The 18,136-nt window shown below is 36.6% G+C and overlaps 1 protein-coding gene across 1 annotated transcript in view; it reads left to right on the top strand.

Moving 5' to 3' along the window:
* EFHC2 (EF-hand domain containing 2) overlaps positions 1-18,136 on the top strand; it is a 208,358-nt gene that overhangs the window by 142,180 nt on the left and 48,042 nt on the right. The window contains exon 12 of the mRNA XM_049766899.1: positions 9,623-9,820. Coding sequence (XP_049622856.1) covers positions 9,623-9,820 — 198 coding nt within the window. The remainder of the gene's footprint in view (positions 1-9,622; positions 9,821-18,136) is intronic.

Below are 18,136 nucleotides of genomic sequence, written 5' to 3'. Positions count from 1 at the left end.
GAAGAATGGGCATTCTCCATTTACCCCTTGATCTACAGAAGACATTTACAAAACATCCAAGGTTGTATATAACATCACCTGGAGGCATTCCTGTACCAGGGACGACCCTACAGCTGCTCAGACATCGATCTACTCAAAAGAGACATCCCTTAACACTGAGAAGACAACAAGAACAATGACCTGTTTACTGGACAGGGCTTGCTGTATTGCCCCTTTATGGTGAGATTTGTCTATAACATCACCTGGAAGCAATCCTCTACCACGGAAGACCCTACCACTGCTCAGACATCGTCCTGCTCAAAAGAGACTTCCCTTAACACTGAGAAGACTTAACAACAACAACAACCTGCTTACAGGACAGGGCTTCCTGCATTCCCCTTTTATGGTGAGGTGAAACGAAAAGGCACTCCACATCATGACTTCAATGTAGGACATGCAGATTCCAGAATCTTTAATACAGAAACATGAGACCAACAACAGAGACTGTGTGATAAGTGTGTTGGCGCTACGGACAATGTCTTGGAGCGAACGATAACTTTCCTGAGGCCTAGAGCTGGTCTAATGCCAGGAAACTGCAGGGGTAGGATCTCTTTGTATTTAGGCCAAGGCTATTCCTTTCCATGCCTCTCATATTTTGGTGGGCCTATGCAAACAACAATTGCCACTCGAACACCGTTTTTACTGTGCTCCTTTGACTCTAATCCTTAAAACACACCCACTTAAAATTTGAGGTTAACTTAAGCTAATATGCATGTACATGGAAATGTAAAAAATACTATGCCTCTAATGTTTAAGGAGTTACGTAAGTTTGATGGCTTTAGATTGCCTTGTGTGCTGTTAAGAAATATTATAATGTGCTACAATCTGGGGACTTGAGGGAAAAAGTAATTGCACATGGATTCTGTTTTATTTATCTTAACTTTCTTTGGTGAAAATTCAAAGTTAAGAAATCAGCAAGGGGACTTCTTCTGATAATTATGTTATGGGTGATTGTCCTTCCACTGTAACTTTACCTTATCCTCTTTCTTTGCATCTTTTGTTGTCATAATTCATAATAAAAAATTATAAAAAAAAAAAAAAAAGAAACTAAGAACTTAATAATCACCCCACAATGTATATCAAGTCATCATGCTATACATATTAAATATATATAATTTTGTTTGTCAATTTGTCAGCTCTGTGGTAAGCAAACTCATCATACAATATAATGTACTTTATGAATTCCTACCTTTTTATTACTCTATAATTTCATAAAAAATAAGCAAGTATAATGTTTGGTTTTAAGTGTTTCTTTTACTAAAGAAGTACAGAACCTAAAGGAAAACCAAGTACAGTGTTTATTGTAAAATATGATAAATTGAAGGTACTAAGAACAGTACATGATAAAAACTGAAAATGCAATACAAGATGGTAGACAGAGTGGAAAAATTCTAGGAGAATTATTGACCACCAGTATAAACTCCTTTATTGATCTAGGAACCATTATGATTCATGCCACTTGCTAAAGTGATTGTGTCTTTCACTTTATTATCAGTAATTCCTCTTGAGGAATGATATATATTGTTCTCTTGAGAGACTTCTTTCACCTTAGTTTTAGAATCCAAACAATTTTTACCTTACCCAAGAATACTCAGATAACCATAAATAGTACTGCTGTTACTCCTTGACATGTAATAGCTTTTCTGGGAATCTTGGTTCTGTCAAAGTTGATGTCATTGGACTGAATTAGCTGAGAAACAGCAGGGCAAGGGCTAGCTTATCAGTTGACGACACAGATGATTAATTGGACATGAGGTGTAGTAGTGAGCAGTTAGGAATGCAGAAGCAATTAAAGATGGTTCCAGACTTAGTTATGCCCTTTCATTCACATAATGAATTTTCTCATACTTACACTCATAATCTCATTATTTACCTAACATTCAAAGCAAAAAATATCACTTCCAGGTTAACAAAAATATAGACATCAAGGTGAAAACCTCCCCCAGGCCCATGCATCCAAGACATTACATTTCTTGGATCTCCGTAGTAGTAGTTTCTTCTAAGTGGTTTTGTTTCCCACGAAGAGACTGGGCCAGAACCCATTTTAGGCTAGGCACATTCAACCCTAGTTAACACTGCTCACTGCCATTTTCTTATCTCATTCTTATTGACCCTGAAGCCCTCACCTCCTATTCCAAAACTGCTTGAGTTCTCTGACATTCAAGTTTCTGTTCATCTTGTTCTCTTGTTTGATAGAGTTCAAGAAATTTTTTTCACCTATAGAAGAAAACCCAACTGTCCACTCACACATCTTTCATGATTGAGCCATTTTCTAAATCAAGGATTCTCAAACTTTCCTTTTATCTGAAAAACCTAGAGATATTTATGATGTCTAATGTTCTTAGTAAGAAAAGGTTGAGGGTCAAGCCACAACCATGGCAGTGATATTGGAATCAATCACTTTGAGGGTGAGACCCAAGCGCACGCAAGTACGTGTGTGTGTGTGTGTGTGTGTGTGTGTGTGTGTGTGTGTGTGTGTGTGTGTGTGAAAGAGAGAGAGTGAGAGAGAGAAACTGTAAGTCTGTTCGAGTGATTCCATTGTGAAGTCAGTTGAAGAACCACTGCTCTGAACTGACCCTTTGCTTCACATATTATGATTATAACCCTGGGAGGAACTTAACCCATGTGGATGCAAATCTTGACTTCACCACTTACTGGTTGAACACTCTTGGAGCAGCCTGGAGCTCTCCCTGTCTTTTAGTTTTTTCATGAGAAAATGAGATATTTAAGTTCTTATTTCAAAAGTTTTGAGGGTTAAAGAAGATGCATATGAAGTGTTTTCAGTGATTCCCAAGGTGAGTGTTACCACCACCCCTTTGGAGGTGCTGGAATGATTGACGGGAGTGGTAGTAGAAGGCACCTTCTGTCTGCTTAAAGATTGTAGATTTGGAGGGTTAACAAGTGGTTTTTTTTTTAATGAAAAGTAGGCAGTAGCCTAAATTGCTTTGGATACCTATAAGTTAGATGAATAAACTAAGCCCCTGACACATGATAGGAGCTGCTATTAACACTGTTTTTTTCCTTGTATATACCATCCTCTTGTTCACTTCAGTTTTTGAGGATGTGGTTTTTTTTTACCATTCTAACCAACCTCCTTTCACTATCCCTACATACTTTTTGGCATTTCTTTATCTTCAGTATTTTGGTCTGCTGTCACCATTATATAAAGTCTTCCTGAATTTCTTTCTACATTTATACACAGCCAGACTGCAAAATATACTACTTTCCTTGAGCTTTGGGGCATATCTTTATAATAACCTTTTTCTTGCTTTGTTGACCTAGTTTCCCTTCTGATTAACTCAAGAATACAGGCATTGAGGATTGGTCCATTTTTTTTGTTTGTTTGTTTGTTGGGGGGTTACACCCGGCAGCACTCGGGTTACTCCTGGCTCCACGCTCAGAAATCACCCCCGGCAGGCTCGGGGGACCGTATGGGATGCCGGAATTCAAATCACCGTTTTTCTACATGTAAGGCAAACGCCTTACCACTGTGCTATCTCCGGCCCCGGATTGGTCCATTTTTATCTTATTAAGCATCAAGTTAAATGACCTTGTATGGAGTTAGTACTCAAACAGTGCTTGTTGAATGAAGGGAACAGGGGTCCTCAAACTTTGTAAACATGGGGCCAGTTCACTGACCTTAAGACTGTTGAAGGGCCAGATTATAGTAAAACAAAAATTATGAACAAATTTCTATGCACACTGCATATATCTTATTTAGAAGTGAAGAAACAAAATGGGAATAAATACAATATGTGGCCCGCGGGCCATAGTTTGAAGACCCCTGGATAAATACATGCATAGGTAAGGGACTTATGTAGTAATAAAAATAGGAGAAATATAATTTCTTAACATAATTGTGAGGGTGTATATTAAAATTAAGTGGAATTAAAACAAATGGTTTTAGGGGCTGGCAAGCTAGCAAAATGGGTTGGACACTTACCTTTCATGCAGGTAATCTGGGCTTGATCTCCAGCAACCGATATTGCCCCATACTCAGTACTTTCAGGAATGGTCCCTGAGCACAGATCAGGAGTAATATCTGAGTGTAGCTTTGTGAGCCCCCCCCCCAGATAAGTAAAACAAAAACATTTTAACTTGTTGAATTTGAAGACATTTTAAAAGTGCTGACAATCATTGTTACTGATATGTGATGTTTCATTTTGCTTTTTATTAATATCCCAAATGATATGATATTGAGCATGTTTTTTCGATGTACACATGAGTAATATCTATCATCTTCATGGAAATGTCTATTTGGTTCTTTTGCCCTTCTTATTGAGCTTCTTGCCTTTTTTGTTGTTGGGATGTATGAGTTCTTTATATATTTTAATTACCTCTATTATACAAATAGCTTTTCCCAAATATTAGAAAGCTTTGCTTTTGTTGCTTCTTTTACTGTCTAAAACTGGTTAGTACAATGATCCAGTGGTACTTCTTATAGGCATCAATCCAAAGGATATGGAAACACAAACCAATTCAAAAATATAGTCGTATGTTTATGTTCATAGAATTATGTTTCACAATAGCCAAAACATAAAATTTATTCAAGTGACTACTGATGGATGACTGTATAAGGAGGTTGTAATACATATGTACATATGCAGATATCTGTATATAGCTATGATATATTAATTATATGATGAAATAGTACTCCACCATTAAAATTATAAAATGAAGGAAGTTGTGGTGGCTGGCTAATACTAAGTGAGATTGGGTAGGAAGTAAAAAGCTGTTGTCAGATGGTTTCAATTGTATGAAATATAAATAAAGCAAATGAACTAAAAGTAAAATACAATTAAGCAAAATCTACTCCTAGACTCAGTGATACCTGTGATTACTGGAGGAAAATCAGGGGATATAGGAAAAGTAGACAGTGAAATATTTTTGTAAAATTCCTCCCTCTTTTTATCCCCCCTCAATTTATGAGGCAGAAAAAGATAATTCAAGTTATGTGGTTCTGTTGGAAAAAATTGAGAGGAGTCCATCTAGAGGCTATAAATATCAATTTAAAAGAAGAAAGGGAAAAAGAAGAAAAACATAACAAAAAACAGCAACTAGAAAAAAAGCACAGTAGTAACAAAAACAACAAAATAGCAACCACAAGAACGAAAAAAAGAAAAAGAAAAAAAGACAGGATGGAGGGTTGGTGTGGCAAGGTTTTGTGCTTTTTTTTTTTTTTTTTTTTTGCACATGCACAGTAAGTATTGGGGAAATTAGAAAAGAAATTCCCTTGGCTTAAGAGATACAAAGTTTCTCCACCCCTGAAGCATACTGTCATGGGAACATCTACAGCCTCTATACAGGCTCATTATCCACCCCCAAGGTCTTTTTATGGTGTCAGGAAACTTTCCGTTCAGTTGTGAATGAGAAAATCAGGCTTTGTAGGTAGAGATCTTGGTATTTTCACACATCATAGGACAAATTCTAGGATAGAGTATTTTTTTTATGGTTCTAGAAGTTCTGTTCCATCATGGTTGTTGTAATCAGTCTTCTGTAATTAGTAATCATTGTATTTGCACAGATCCTAGGATGAAGCCTAGGATAGAGTTTTTCATTATGGTTCCAAAAGTTCTGCTCAGTCGCAGTTGTCAAAGACAGACCTCTGGAATTAGAGATATTGGTTTTTGTACAAATCCTAAGCTGAAGCCTAGGCTAGGGTCTTTCTTATTGGTACCAGGATAAGTTTTATCAGCCATGGTTGTCAAAGTCAATCTTGTATATTAGTGATCTTGGTTTTTGCACAGATCAAAGTATGACATGTCTTCTGATTTCATCCTTACTGTTAGGTGATGAGATAGGACAACCTGCCCTTAGATCAAGTTGTTGTTGTTTCCTCATTTTAAGGATGTCCTATCAAAACTGGTGCAAGTTGGTGCCAGAGAGGTATTAGGAATTTCTCAGGGGGAGCTTGGTTCCGGGAAAATTTCCAGAGATGAAAAGCAGGCTAGTGGTTATCAGCCAGGGAAAGGGTTAAAATTTGACGATGGGGAAATAGAGTGTCTACTTACTTGAAGTAATAAAAATATTTTGGAGCTGATCCGGTGGTGATCTCACAACATTTCGATTATACTTAATGCCACTGATAGTAAATTTCATATTAAGTTGTATTTTCCATAGCTGAAAAAATGGTGTATTCTACAGTAGAAATGTGTCATCATTCTTCGTGAAACCTATGAATTGGTTGATAGTGTTGAGTGAATCCTATAACAGAGCTTCAATGCAAGCATGAGAGTGGTTGCAGATACTTGAAATCTGCAGAACAAGGTTTGTACTTTCCAGCTGGGATCTCTAGTACCAGAGCCTGCCTGTCATTAGTGCTGATATCCTCCTGGCTCTTTGGCAGTTGCTACAGAGCCTGTAGTGTCCTGTATGACTCGGAGTTTTTAAGTCTTGAATTGTTCATTTAAAATTCTATTCTAAATACATGGAAAGTGCATCTGGAACCCAAGTTTGAAACCCAGTAAATACAAATTTTAGCTGCAGTTAAAAACAGTATAATATGATTTATCTAATGAAGAGCTGAAATAAACTTTTATGACCTGGTTTTCAAGAATAATTCTGGCTAAAAGTATGTAGGAGTTTCTGGTTATTGCTACATATACTGTTTTCCCTTATTCTTGATTGTGAGCCTTTTACTCCTCCTCTTAATTCTTTCTGTCCTCCAAAGGAAGGCAAGTGGGTTTTTCCTCTTAATGAAGATAATACTTGCTTAATATAAAATTCAGAAAAAAGAGAAATATGTTATATGTTTTATATATACAATATATGTGCATATACATATATACATGCATAGCATACATATGTATACATAGAAAACATAATAAATTTTGACAATAAATGGTAATTTTATAGATTGTATAGTCTCTTGTCTTTGAATATAATAGTACTGGTATCTTCAGATTTGCTGGAGTCATACTACATTTATCAATGTAGCATGGACTTCCTTCATACTTATAAATACAAAACGTCTCATACTTCTGGTATATCATAGTTTTCTTTTTAGGCCTATAAAATTAATGTTGTAATTATTGCTTGATTAGTGCTTCCTTCTGTGAATATTTAGCCTTTCATCAAAGATGGTTGGTTACTCAGGATTTCTGGAATTATTTCCTCTTATTTGTTTGTGCTGGTGAGAGATAGCCCTCAAAATAAAGTTCGTGGATGGTAAATGGAATAAAAAAAATGCTAAAAATTGGGGGCCGGAGAGATAGCATGGAGGTAAGGCATTTACTTTGCATGCAAAAGGATGGTGGTTCGAATCCCGGCATCCCATATGGTCTCCCGAGCCTGCCAGGGGTGATTTCTGAGCATAGAGCCAGGTGTAACCCCTGAGCGCTGCCGGATGTGACCCAAAGAACAAAACAAAACAAAACAAAACAAAAAAGCTAAAACATTTACTGCTTTTAGAACTTTTTTATTTTCGATTCTGTTTCCCTCCAATAAGTTTATTTTTTGTGTCCCCAGGGAAGCAGGACAAAGTAGTATGCTTAGTGCATGGTTTTGCATCCTGACTTTTGTGACATTTTTTAATACTTAAAACATTTGGCTTATGTTCTCATTTATAAATGAGGATAATAACAATAATAGAATGTACCTATTAGGTAGATTATCTGTTCCATTCTGCTCCCCAACATACCCCCTATAAATAACTGGAATTATAGGGCATGGCACATAGTAAATACTAAAAAATATTGTTATTTTGACCTTATTATCTATCTTATTTGTGTGTAGATAGCCCAAATTATAGACTCTAAAAAGTTCACCTGCCAGTATGACTTTAATAATTCACCTGCCAGTGTGCCACTTTGAATACAATAAAATTGACTTGCCACATTTGTGAAATTATCAAAGTTGAATTTGGCTTTCATTGCCCTTTAATTAAACAAAACCAGGGCAAAAAAAATGAAATCACAGAAATACTGATAAATGGATAAGGGTGAAATGCAGTTCCTGCAGTGTATCAACATTATAACTGTTGGGTTTCATAGAATCTGTAAGGAAATACTTGACTCTGAGAACCCTAGAAATCTTAAATGATAGTAATGTCAAGGATATTTGATTTTCTCTGCAATAGACTTGTTTTAAGAATAACAGCTCTTAAATTCTAATATATAAATTAAAGAAATATATAAGAATTCAAAAGTAAAATAAAATCATCATTGAGTCAAACTTCTTAGGAGCGGAATCATTTCTAATATGTTGATTTTCTAGATGGCTGAAGTGTATTTATATAGCCAGTTTTATAGCACTTTAACCATTCTGGTATCTTTCTAACGTGTACTGAAGAGTTTTCATATCGAGTATATTAAAAACATTTCAGCCCATTTGTTAGACTTTGAGTCATCATTCATAATATCTTCATCATAATCATTGATCATGTCATAAATCAACTCTGAAAAATAATTTTAATGCCACTTGTTTACTAAATATTCAGACAATACTGTTTATTTAATTTTTATTTGTATATATTTTGGATCATACCAGGTGATACTCAGAGGCTACTCTCAGTGCAGTGGTTGTGCTTAGGGGACCATGCAGTGCCAGCAATTAAATCCAGGCCTCTTGCAATACGAAGCCTGTGCTCCAGACATTTGAACACTATCTGGCTCAAAGTTTTTTATTTAATCTCTCATTTTAACCTCACCAGTAGAGTATGTCAGGTTTTACTAATTGCTTTCTTTACTCATTTCCAAACTATTATTGTAATTTTTGGATTTACCAGAAACCAGAGTCCCAAATTTGTTACAATTTGTTTTAAGAAAGATTAATAAGAATTGAGTGCAAATCATGTATTTAATGACAGTTTTTTGTTTGTTTGGTTGGTTTGTTTTTTTTTTTTTCGGTTTTTGGTTTTTGGGCCACACCTGGTGACGCTCAGAAGTTGCTCCTGGCTTGGGGGACCATATGGGACGCCAGGGTTTTGAACCGTAGTCCGTCCTAGGCTAGCGCCGGCAAGGCAAACACCTTACCTCTAGCGCCACCGTGCCAGCCCCGACAGTTTGGTTTTTTTTTAACAATTCAAAATTTTAAAAATTCTACTTCCTATAGACCCAGGAACCATGGTGAAGGGTCTTGTGCAATCTGCTGATAGTGATTTTCAGTAATATTGTATATCAATACTATAAGCTTAAATGCTAAACTATAATAAATATTTTAATTTTTACTTTTGGTTGAAGGCTGTGATTTTGTAAAAATTTGACTCTGTTTAAAACATTGCATTTTAGGGACCAAAAACTGGCAATGCAAGTTTGTTTGCCTTGTTTACAGCTGACCCAACTTCATCCCCTGGCGCACGCATGCACACACATACACACGCGCACACACACACACAAACACACACACACACATATATATATATACATGAGTGTAGCTCCAAACACAAAATAAAAAGCTATTTTATTAATATCTCAGAGTTCTACAATTTTCTGTTCTATCCTCAGTTCCGTCCTGCTTCTTGAAAAAAGTTAAAATTTAAAATTCATCTTTTGTTTTTTATGTAGGTGGTAAATGGTTTTTTAAATTATATTAATAAAGGGGTAAAATTTTCCTGGAATAAAAGAATGGTTTCTGTTATTTACAGAAATATAGTAAAGGATATAGTTGGCGGGAACATCACAGACCAAGAAGTTATAACCATTGCACGTCACTTTCGGGTACCTGAAGAAATCTGTCCAGAGAAAGAACTCCTACTTGCAGAGACCCAGGAACAGCTTAGGAAATATAATTTTGATGCTTTTGAGAACATTATTGCTGACTGTGTTTATGAAGATCGAGCAAGGTAAGTGTTTTATTGACTCTTAACACATAATTTAAGTTTCTGTGAACCTAAATACCAAAGAAATTTATATTTTATCAAAAATGGCTAAGAGATGGGGGCAGAGCGATGGTGCAGTGGTAGGGCGTTTGCCTTGCATGTGGCTGACATAGGACTGACCATGGTTTGATTCCCTGGTATCAAAAATGGTGGCCCAAGCCAGAAGCAATTTCTGAGCACAGAGCCAGGAGTAACCCCTGAGCGTCACAGTGTGTGACCCAAGGACCAAAAAAAAAAAAAATGGCTAAAAGAGAATTGATAGCAGGTTCCACTATTTAGAAAAGAACCCTTAAATCCTTTAAAAATGTCTAGCAATAAATATTTCAGTGTGGGGGCCGGAGAGATAGCATGGAGGTAAGGCGTTTGCCTTTAATGCAGGAGGTCATCGGTTCGAATCCCGGCGCCCCATATGGTCCCCTGTGCCTGCCAGGAGCAATTTCTGAGCCTGGAGCCAGGAATAACCCCTGAGCACTGCCAGGTGTGACCCAAAAACAAAACAAAAAAAAATATTTCAGTGTGATATTTTTAATAATAAGATTACGATTTTTCATTTTCCCAAAGCAGAAATAAATTTAAATGGTTAAATGATTAATTATGAGGTGCCATTTTCTTACATTATTTTGCGGATAACTAACATTTGTAAATGTGACTTTTATAATAAACAGAACAAAACATTTACAAGGAAACTTTCTATAGCATTAAAAAAATTCTTGAAAATAGTGAGCTGTGAGTGAAAATAGTGAGTCAGAGAGATACAACATGCACTGACCCTGGTTTGATTCCTAATACCACATTTGTCCCCCAAGCACCACTAGTAGTTGTATCTGATCACAGAGCCAGGTATAAGACATAAGTGCTACCAAAGGCAGCTCCCAAAATTATTTAAAAAAGAAAGGGAAGTTATTCCTAGTAAGCTTATTAATTTAAGTCCATTTATTGTAAATTAGAGTGCATCTTAATATATTTTAGTATGCATATTAATCACACACCTGATATAGTAGGGGAAATATATATTTAGAATTAGAAAATCTTTGTCCTAACATTAGTATCTGATTTATTACTATGTACCACTGCCAACTCTCTTCTCTGTGACCTTCCCTCTTTTTTATAACCACAATCATGCACCCAAGGTGCTCCTTTATAGCTTATATATTGTGGAACAATCCATAGTTTATCTTAAAAATGAATATGATTATTTGAAAGGTTTTTTTTTTTGTTTTTGTTTTTGTTTTTTGGGCCACACCTGTTTGATTCTCAGGAGTTATTTCGGCTAAGCACTCAGAAATCGCCCCTGGCTTGGGGGGACCATATGGGACGCCAGGGGATCAAACCGCGGTCTTTCCTTGGCTAGTGCTTGTAAGGCAGACACCTGTAGCGCCACCTCACTGGCCCTTCTCACAGAGTTTTTATGAAGATATCATTCTTTTTCTTAAGTCATTAAACTTCCCTGAGCAGAGAATGTGTGGTCTAAGCCTTGCATGACATTGGTCTTTCCCTCCACACTGAGAGTAGCCCCTGGCTCAAAGTGAGAAGGCTAATCCTCCATCTTTAAAGAATACTTCTTAGGAATAATGAGAGTGCTTGATTATACAAGTCTGATATTTTTCAAGAACTGACAAACTTTACCATTTTTCTCACCATTTTAGAAGCTTATTGCAAAGAAAGTAACCCACTTTCTTTTCTTTCAGGTCTCATTTTTCTTGGTGGCCAGAATATTGGCAAAGTTAGACCATGATAAGTCTTTATTTATCCCCAGCAGGCTGGAGAATATGCCTGGTAGGCTGCTCTGGAAAAGGGATCAGGCAAAATTGAGGTGAACTTTAAGGACCCAAATGGGGCTTTGAAGTTTGGTTCCAAGAAAAAAACATCCTTGAGTCAAAGAATGCTTGTTTGTGTTGGAGGCTATAGTTGTCTGTCAAATTAAGATGTTTTCAAAAAATAAATAAAAATAAAAAAGATGTTTTCAAATATCAGAAACTTTTTTGACTAGTGGTTAAGAATGCAGGTCAATTATTTAAAGCAACACTGTGGCTACAGTCTGTTTTGGTTTTCTATTTCTTTTGGGACCACACCAGGCAGTGCTTAGGGATTACTCTTGGCTCTAGGTCTAGGAATTACTCCAGGCAGTGTTCAAAGGACTTTATAAGATATTAGGCACCAAACCTAGTTGGCTACGTGCAAAGCAAGTACACTCTGTACTGTTTGAAGGTTTACTCCTGGCTCTTGCACTCAGAAATTACTCATGGCAGGCTCAGAGGACCATGTGGGATGCGAGGGATCAAACGCAGATTGGTCATTGGAAGGCAGATGCGCAACTCGCTGTGCTATTCTTCCAGCACCATGTGACTAATATTATTAGGCTGTACCAACCAGGAATTTGAATCTTGATGGAGAAGCTTTTGTAAGGGCAGTATCTGGTGATTTCTGAAATAGAAAATGTTGATAAAGTGTGGTATTAGTATGTCTCCCTTTTTGTTACTGTGATTTACAATAAAAATTTTATTTTCTATAATGATATATTTATTTAAACACCGTGATGACAAACATGATTGTAATTGGGTTTCAGTCTTAAAAAGAACACCCCCATTAACCAGTGAAACATACCCACCACCAATTCCCCCAATCTCTCTTGACCCTGACCTTTGCCTGTATTCAAGACAGAGATTCTAATTCTCTCATTAACATTGTCATGGTAGTTGTTAGTGTAGTTATTTCTCTAACTGAACTCACCACTCTTTGTGGTAAGTATTATATCATGGGCCGGTCATTCCAGCCCTCATCATCAGTCATTATTACGTAATGTCTTATATTTCTCTTAAAACCCATAGATGAGTGAGACTATTCTGTGTCACTCTCTCCCCTTGGCATAATAGTTTCACTCAGCATAATAGTTTCCATGTCCATCCATGTATAGGAAAATTTTATGACTTCATCACTCCTGATGACTGCATAATATTCCATTGTGTATATGTCCCACTGTTTCTTGGGCCATTCATCTATTGAAGGGCATATTGGTTGTCTCCAGATTCTGGCTATTGTAAACAGCGCTGCAATGAATATAGGTGTTAGGAAGGTGTTGTTTTATTGTGTTTTTCTGTTCCTAGGGTATATCCTAGGAGTGGTATAGCTGGATAATATGGGAGCTCAATTTCCAAATTTTTTTTTTTGGTTTTTCGGGCCACACCCGTTTGATGCTCAGGGGTTACTCCTGGCTAAGCGCTCAGAAATTGCCCCTGGCTTGGGGGGACCATATGGGACGCTGGGGATCGAACCGCAGTCCTTCCTTGGCTAGCGCTTGCAAGGTATACATGTACCTCTAGTGCCACCTTGTCAGCCCCTCAATTTCCAAATTTTTGAAGAATCTCCATATTGTTTTCTGTGAAGGCTGGACTAGATGGCATTCCCACCAGCAGTGAATGAGAGTTGCTTTCTCACCACATCCCCGCCAGCACTGATTGTTCTTGGTTTTTTTTGATGTGTGCCAGTCTCTCTGGCATGAGATGGTACCTCTTTGTTGCTTTGATTTGTATCTTCCTGGTGATTAGTGATGTGGAGCATTTATTATGTGCCTTCTGGTCATTTGTATTTCTTCATTGAGAAAGTGTCTGTTCATTTCTTTTCCACATATTTTGATAGGGTTAAATATTTTTTCTTGTTAAGTTTTGTCAGTACCTAGTATATCTTAGATATTAGCCCCTTATCTGATGGGTATTGGGTGAATAGTTTCTCCCATTCTGTCGGTGGCCTTTGTATTCTAGCCACTATTTCCTTTGAAGTACAGAATATTGTCCCATCTGATTATTTCTGTTTCAACATGTTTGGAGAGTGCTGATTCCTCCTTGAAGATGCCCTTACTCTCAGTGTCATGGGGTGTTTTACCCATGTGTTGTTCTATATACCTTATGGTTTCTGGTGTGATATCAGGGTCTTTAATCCATTTAGATTTGACTTTTGTGCATGGTGTTGGATTGAGGTCTGAGTTTGTTTTTGTTTTTTTTTTTTTTACAAGTGGCTGACCAGTTGTCCCAACAACACTTGTTGAAGAGGCTTCTTTGCTTCATTTTTTATTTCTAGCCTCTTTATCAAAGATTAATTGGTGGTATGTCTGGGGAACATTATCTGAATTTTCAATTCTATTCCACTGATGTGCAGGTCTGTATTTATTCTAATACCATACTGTTTTAATGACTATAGCTTTGTAATAAAAATTTAGAGTTATGGAAAGTGATGCCTCCCATATTCCTTTAGCTTTTGCTATTCACAAGTGTATATTGTTCTAAATGAAATTCAGGGGTGCTTCATCCATTTCTTTGAAGAATGTCATGGGTATCCTTTTAGGGATTGCATTAAATCTGTACAATGGTTTGAGAAATACTGATATTTTAATGATGTTATTCCTCCCAAGCCATGAGCATGGTATGTGTCTTCATTTCCTTGCATCCTCTTTTATTTTTTGAAGCAGGGTTTTGTAGTTTTCTTTGTATAGTTTCTTCATATCTTTAGTTAAGTTGACTCTAAGGTATTTTAGTTTGTGTGACACTAATGTAAATGGGATTGTTTTTTTTAATGTCCATTTCTTCTCTGTCATTATGGTATACAAAAAGGCCACTGATTTTTGCCTGTTAATTTTTTAGTCTGCTGCTTTGCTATATAAATCTATTTTTTCTAGAAGCTTTTGATGGAAATTTTAGGGGTTTCTAAATAGAATATCATGTCATCTGTGAACATTGAGAGTTTGACTTCTCCCTTTCCTATTTGGATGCCCTTGAAATCTTTTCTTTGCCTGATTGTTATGGCAAGAACTTCCAGCACTATGTTGAATAGGAGTGGTGAGAGAGGGCAGCCTTGTCTTGTACCAGATTTTAGAGGAAAGGTTTTTATTTTATCTCCATTAAGAATAATATTTGCTATTGGCTTGTGGGAGATAGCCTTGACTATATTGAGAAGTTTCTTCCATTCTAATTTTGATGTGAGTTTTTATCAAGAATGGGTGTTGGACCTCATCGATGCTTTCTCTGCATCTATTTATATGATCATGTGGTTTTCATTTTTCTTTTTGTTGATATACTGAATTATGATGTTTGATTTTCACATTTTAAACCATCCTTGCATTTCTGGGATGAAACCTACTTGTTCATGGTTTATGACCTTCTTGATGAGGCATTGGATCCTATTGGCCAGGATTTTGTTGAGGTTCTTTGCATCTGTGTTCATCAGGGATATTGGTCCGTAGTCTTCTTTTTTTTTTCATCATCTCTGAATGGTTTTGGTATCAAGGTGATGTTAGCTTCATAAAACCTATTTGAGAGTGTTCTTGTTTCTTCAATTTTATTAAAAAACCTTAAAAGAATTGGTAGTAGTTTCTCTTGAAAGGTTTGAAAAATTCGTTAGTGAATCCACTCAGATCTGGGCTTTTGTTTTTGAGAACACTTTTAATGACCATTTTAATTTCCTCAGTTCTGTTTAGATATGCTCATCCTGGTTTAATCGAGGACAACTATATGTGTCCAAGAATTTATCTATTTCTCTCAGGTTCTTATGTTTCATGGCATAGAATTTCTCAAAATAGTCTCTGATTAACCTTGAGTCTCTGCAGTATCTGTAGTGTAATCTCCCTTTTCATTTCTTATCTGGCTATTAAGTTTCTGTCTTTCCTTTTCTTTGTGACTTTTGCTAGTAGTTTATAAAACTTGTTTATTTTTTCAAAGAACCAACATTTGCTTTCATTGATCTTTAGGATTATTTTTTGGATTTCCACTTCATTGATTTTTGCTCTAAGATTTGTTATTTACTTCTGCCTATCTATTTTTGGTTCCTTTTATTTATCATTCTCTAATTGTATCGCCTGTGCCATTAATCTGTTTATGTAGGTTTCTTCTTCCTTCCTTTTTTTTTTTTTTTTTTTTTTGGTTTTTGGGTCACACCCGGCATCACTCAGGGATTCCTCCTGGCTCTATGCTCAGAAATCGCTCCTGGCAGGCTCGAGATTCGAACCACCATCCTTCTGCATGCAAGGCAAACACCCTACCTCCAAAATATCTCTCTGGTCCCTTCTTCCTTCTTGATGTGTGCTTGTAAAGCTATAAAATTTCCTTTCAGCACTGCTTTTGGTGTGTCCAGTAAACTCTGATACTATGTGTCTTCATTTGTTTCAAGGAAACATTTTACTTCCTCTTTGATTTCATCTCTAACCCACTGGTTGTTCAATTTCCAGCTGTTTAATTTCCAGGTGTTAAAATTTTTCTTCTATGTTGCTTTGTAGTTCACTTCTAATTTCAGTGCCTTGTGATTGAGAAGGTAGTATGTACAATTTCTATCCTCTTGATTTTATGGAGGTATTTTTTAATGGACCAGCATGTGCTTTGTCCTGTGCATTGGAGAAGAATGTGTATCCAGTTTTCTGGGGATGGAATACCATATATATGTATATATATGTATATATATATATACTAGTCCACTTTATTCCATTTCTCTTTTCAGAAATAGTATATTCTTGTTAAGTTTAAGCCTGGTTGATCTATCAAGGGGTGACAAGGCAGTGATGAGGTCTCCCAGTATTATTGTGTTGCTATTGATGTCTTTCAGATTTATAAATAATTTTACTAAATATTTTTCTGGCCCCTCATTGGCTGTTTTTATGTTTAGGAATGTGATTTCTTCCTGTTTTACATACCCATTGATTATTATGAAATGCCCATCTTTGTCCATGTTAAGTTTTTTGAGTCTAAAGTTTGTTTCATCTGATATTAATATGGCCACTCCAGGTTTTTTTAGGGAGTTTTTTGCTTGGATGAGTTTCCTTCAACCTTTGATTTTTGAGTCTATATTTGTTCTGACTATTCAGGTATGTTTTTTGTAGGCAGCAGGATTTTGGTTTCAGCTTTTTGATCCATTTTGCCACTCTGTTTCTCTTAAGTGGTGTATTTTTTAGACCATTGATGTTGAGAGAGATAATTTTCATGGGATTTAGTGTCATCTCTGTTTAGAAGTTTGGTGTTCCTGTGGTCTGTCTTGCCTTAAAGAAATAGCTTTCAGTTTTTCTTTAAAGATTGGTTTGAATCTGTAAAGTTTCTGAGCTGTTGTTTATCTGTGAAACTATGTATACTTCTTTCAATCCTGAAAGTGAGTTTGGCTGGGTGCAGTATTCTATGTGATGCATTCATTTCATTGAATTTTGTCAATTTATCCCACTACTGCTTTCTGGCCTTGAGGGTTTCTTGTGACAGGTCTGCTGTAAATCTTAAGGATGCGCCTTAGAATATAATTTCCCTTTTTGATCTTACTGCTTTCAGTATTCTGTCCCTATCTGTGGGATTCATTATTGTGACTAGGATGTGTCTTAGGGTACTTTTCTTTGGATCTATTTTAGCTGGTACTCTTTGGGCATGCAGGACTTAGTTGCATGCAGTCCTTATCTTTAGGAGTTTATAATGATGTCCTTGACTACTGATTCTTCCTGGGGATTTTCTTCCTGTGTATCTGGGACTCCAAAGATTCTTATGCTGTTTATGTTGAGTTTAACAAAGACTTCTATTTTCATCTGCTCACATTCTTTGAGTAATTTTTATAGTCTGATCATTTGCTTTAAGGCTCTTTTCCAATCTCTTCTGTTGTATAGAGTTGTTTTGCATCTTATGTTTCAGCTCACATAATATATCCTCAGCTGCTGTTACTTTGTTCAAGAGGTTTTCTGTTGAGGTTTTCATTTCATCTACTTTGTTTTTCAGACCTTATATTACAATTTGGAGTTTTCTGAATTTTTTGTTTTTATTTTTGGGCCACACCTGGTGTCCCTAGGGGTTTACTCCTGGCTATGCACTCAGAACTCACAACCATATGGGACACCAGGAGATTGAATCGTGGTCTGTCCTAGGTCAGCCGCATGCAAGGTAAATGCCCTACCACTGTGCCACTGCTCCAGCTCCTCTTCATATCTTATTGATTCTTATTGTGTTCTGTTCAGTTCTATCTATGCGTTGTTTTTTTTTAAATTTCTATGAGGATCCTCCATATTTCTTCTCTAAATTCCTTCTCTGAAGGCTAATTTGATGGTCGGCAATGTTTGGGTCATAAGAGCTAGCATCTTCATTCTCTATGCCTGGTGTTGGCCTGTGTTGTTTCGCCATTGTCATGCTTGTTGTATGTTTTTTCTACATGTTTTCGTGGAATTTATTGGCTAGAAATTGTGCCACGAAGAGGAGTGGCCATGCACCTCTTGCTCTACTCTGCTTGCTAATTTCTTGCTTTCCTCTGTTCACACAGATTCAGCAGGGGCTTCTG

The sequence above is a fragment of the Suncus etruscus genome, chromosome X (genome assembly GCF_024139225.1).
Source record: "Suncus etruscus isolate mSunEtr1 chromosome X, mSunEtr1.pri.cur, whole genome shotgun sequence".
Lineage (NCBI taxonomy): Eukaryota > Metazoa > Chordata > Mammalia > Eulipotyphla > Soricidae > Suncus > Suncus etruscus.
Note: the sequence above shows the minus strand (reverse complement) of the source record. Positions and strands in the feature narration are given on the sequence as shown.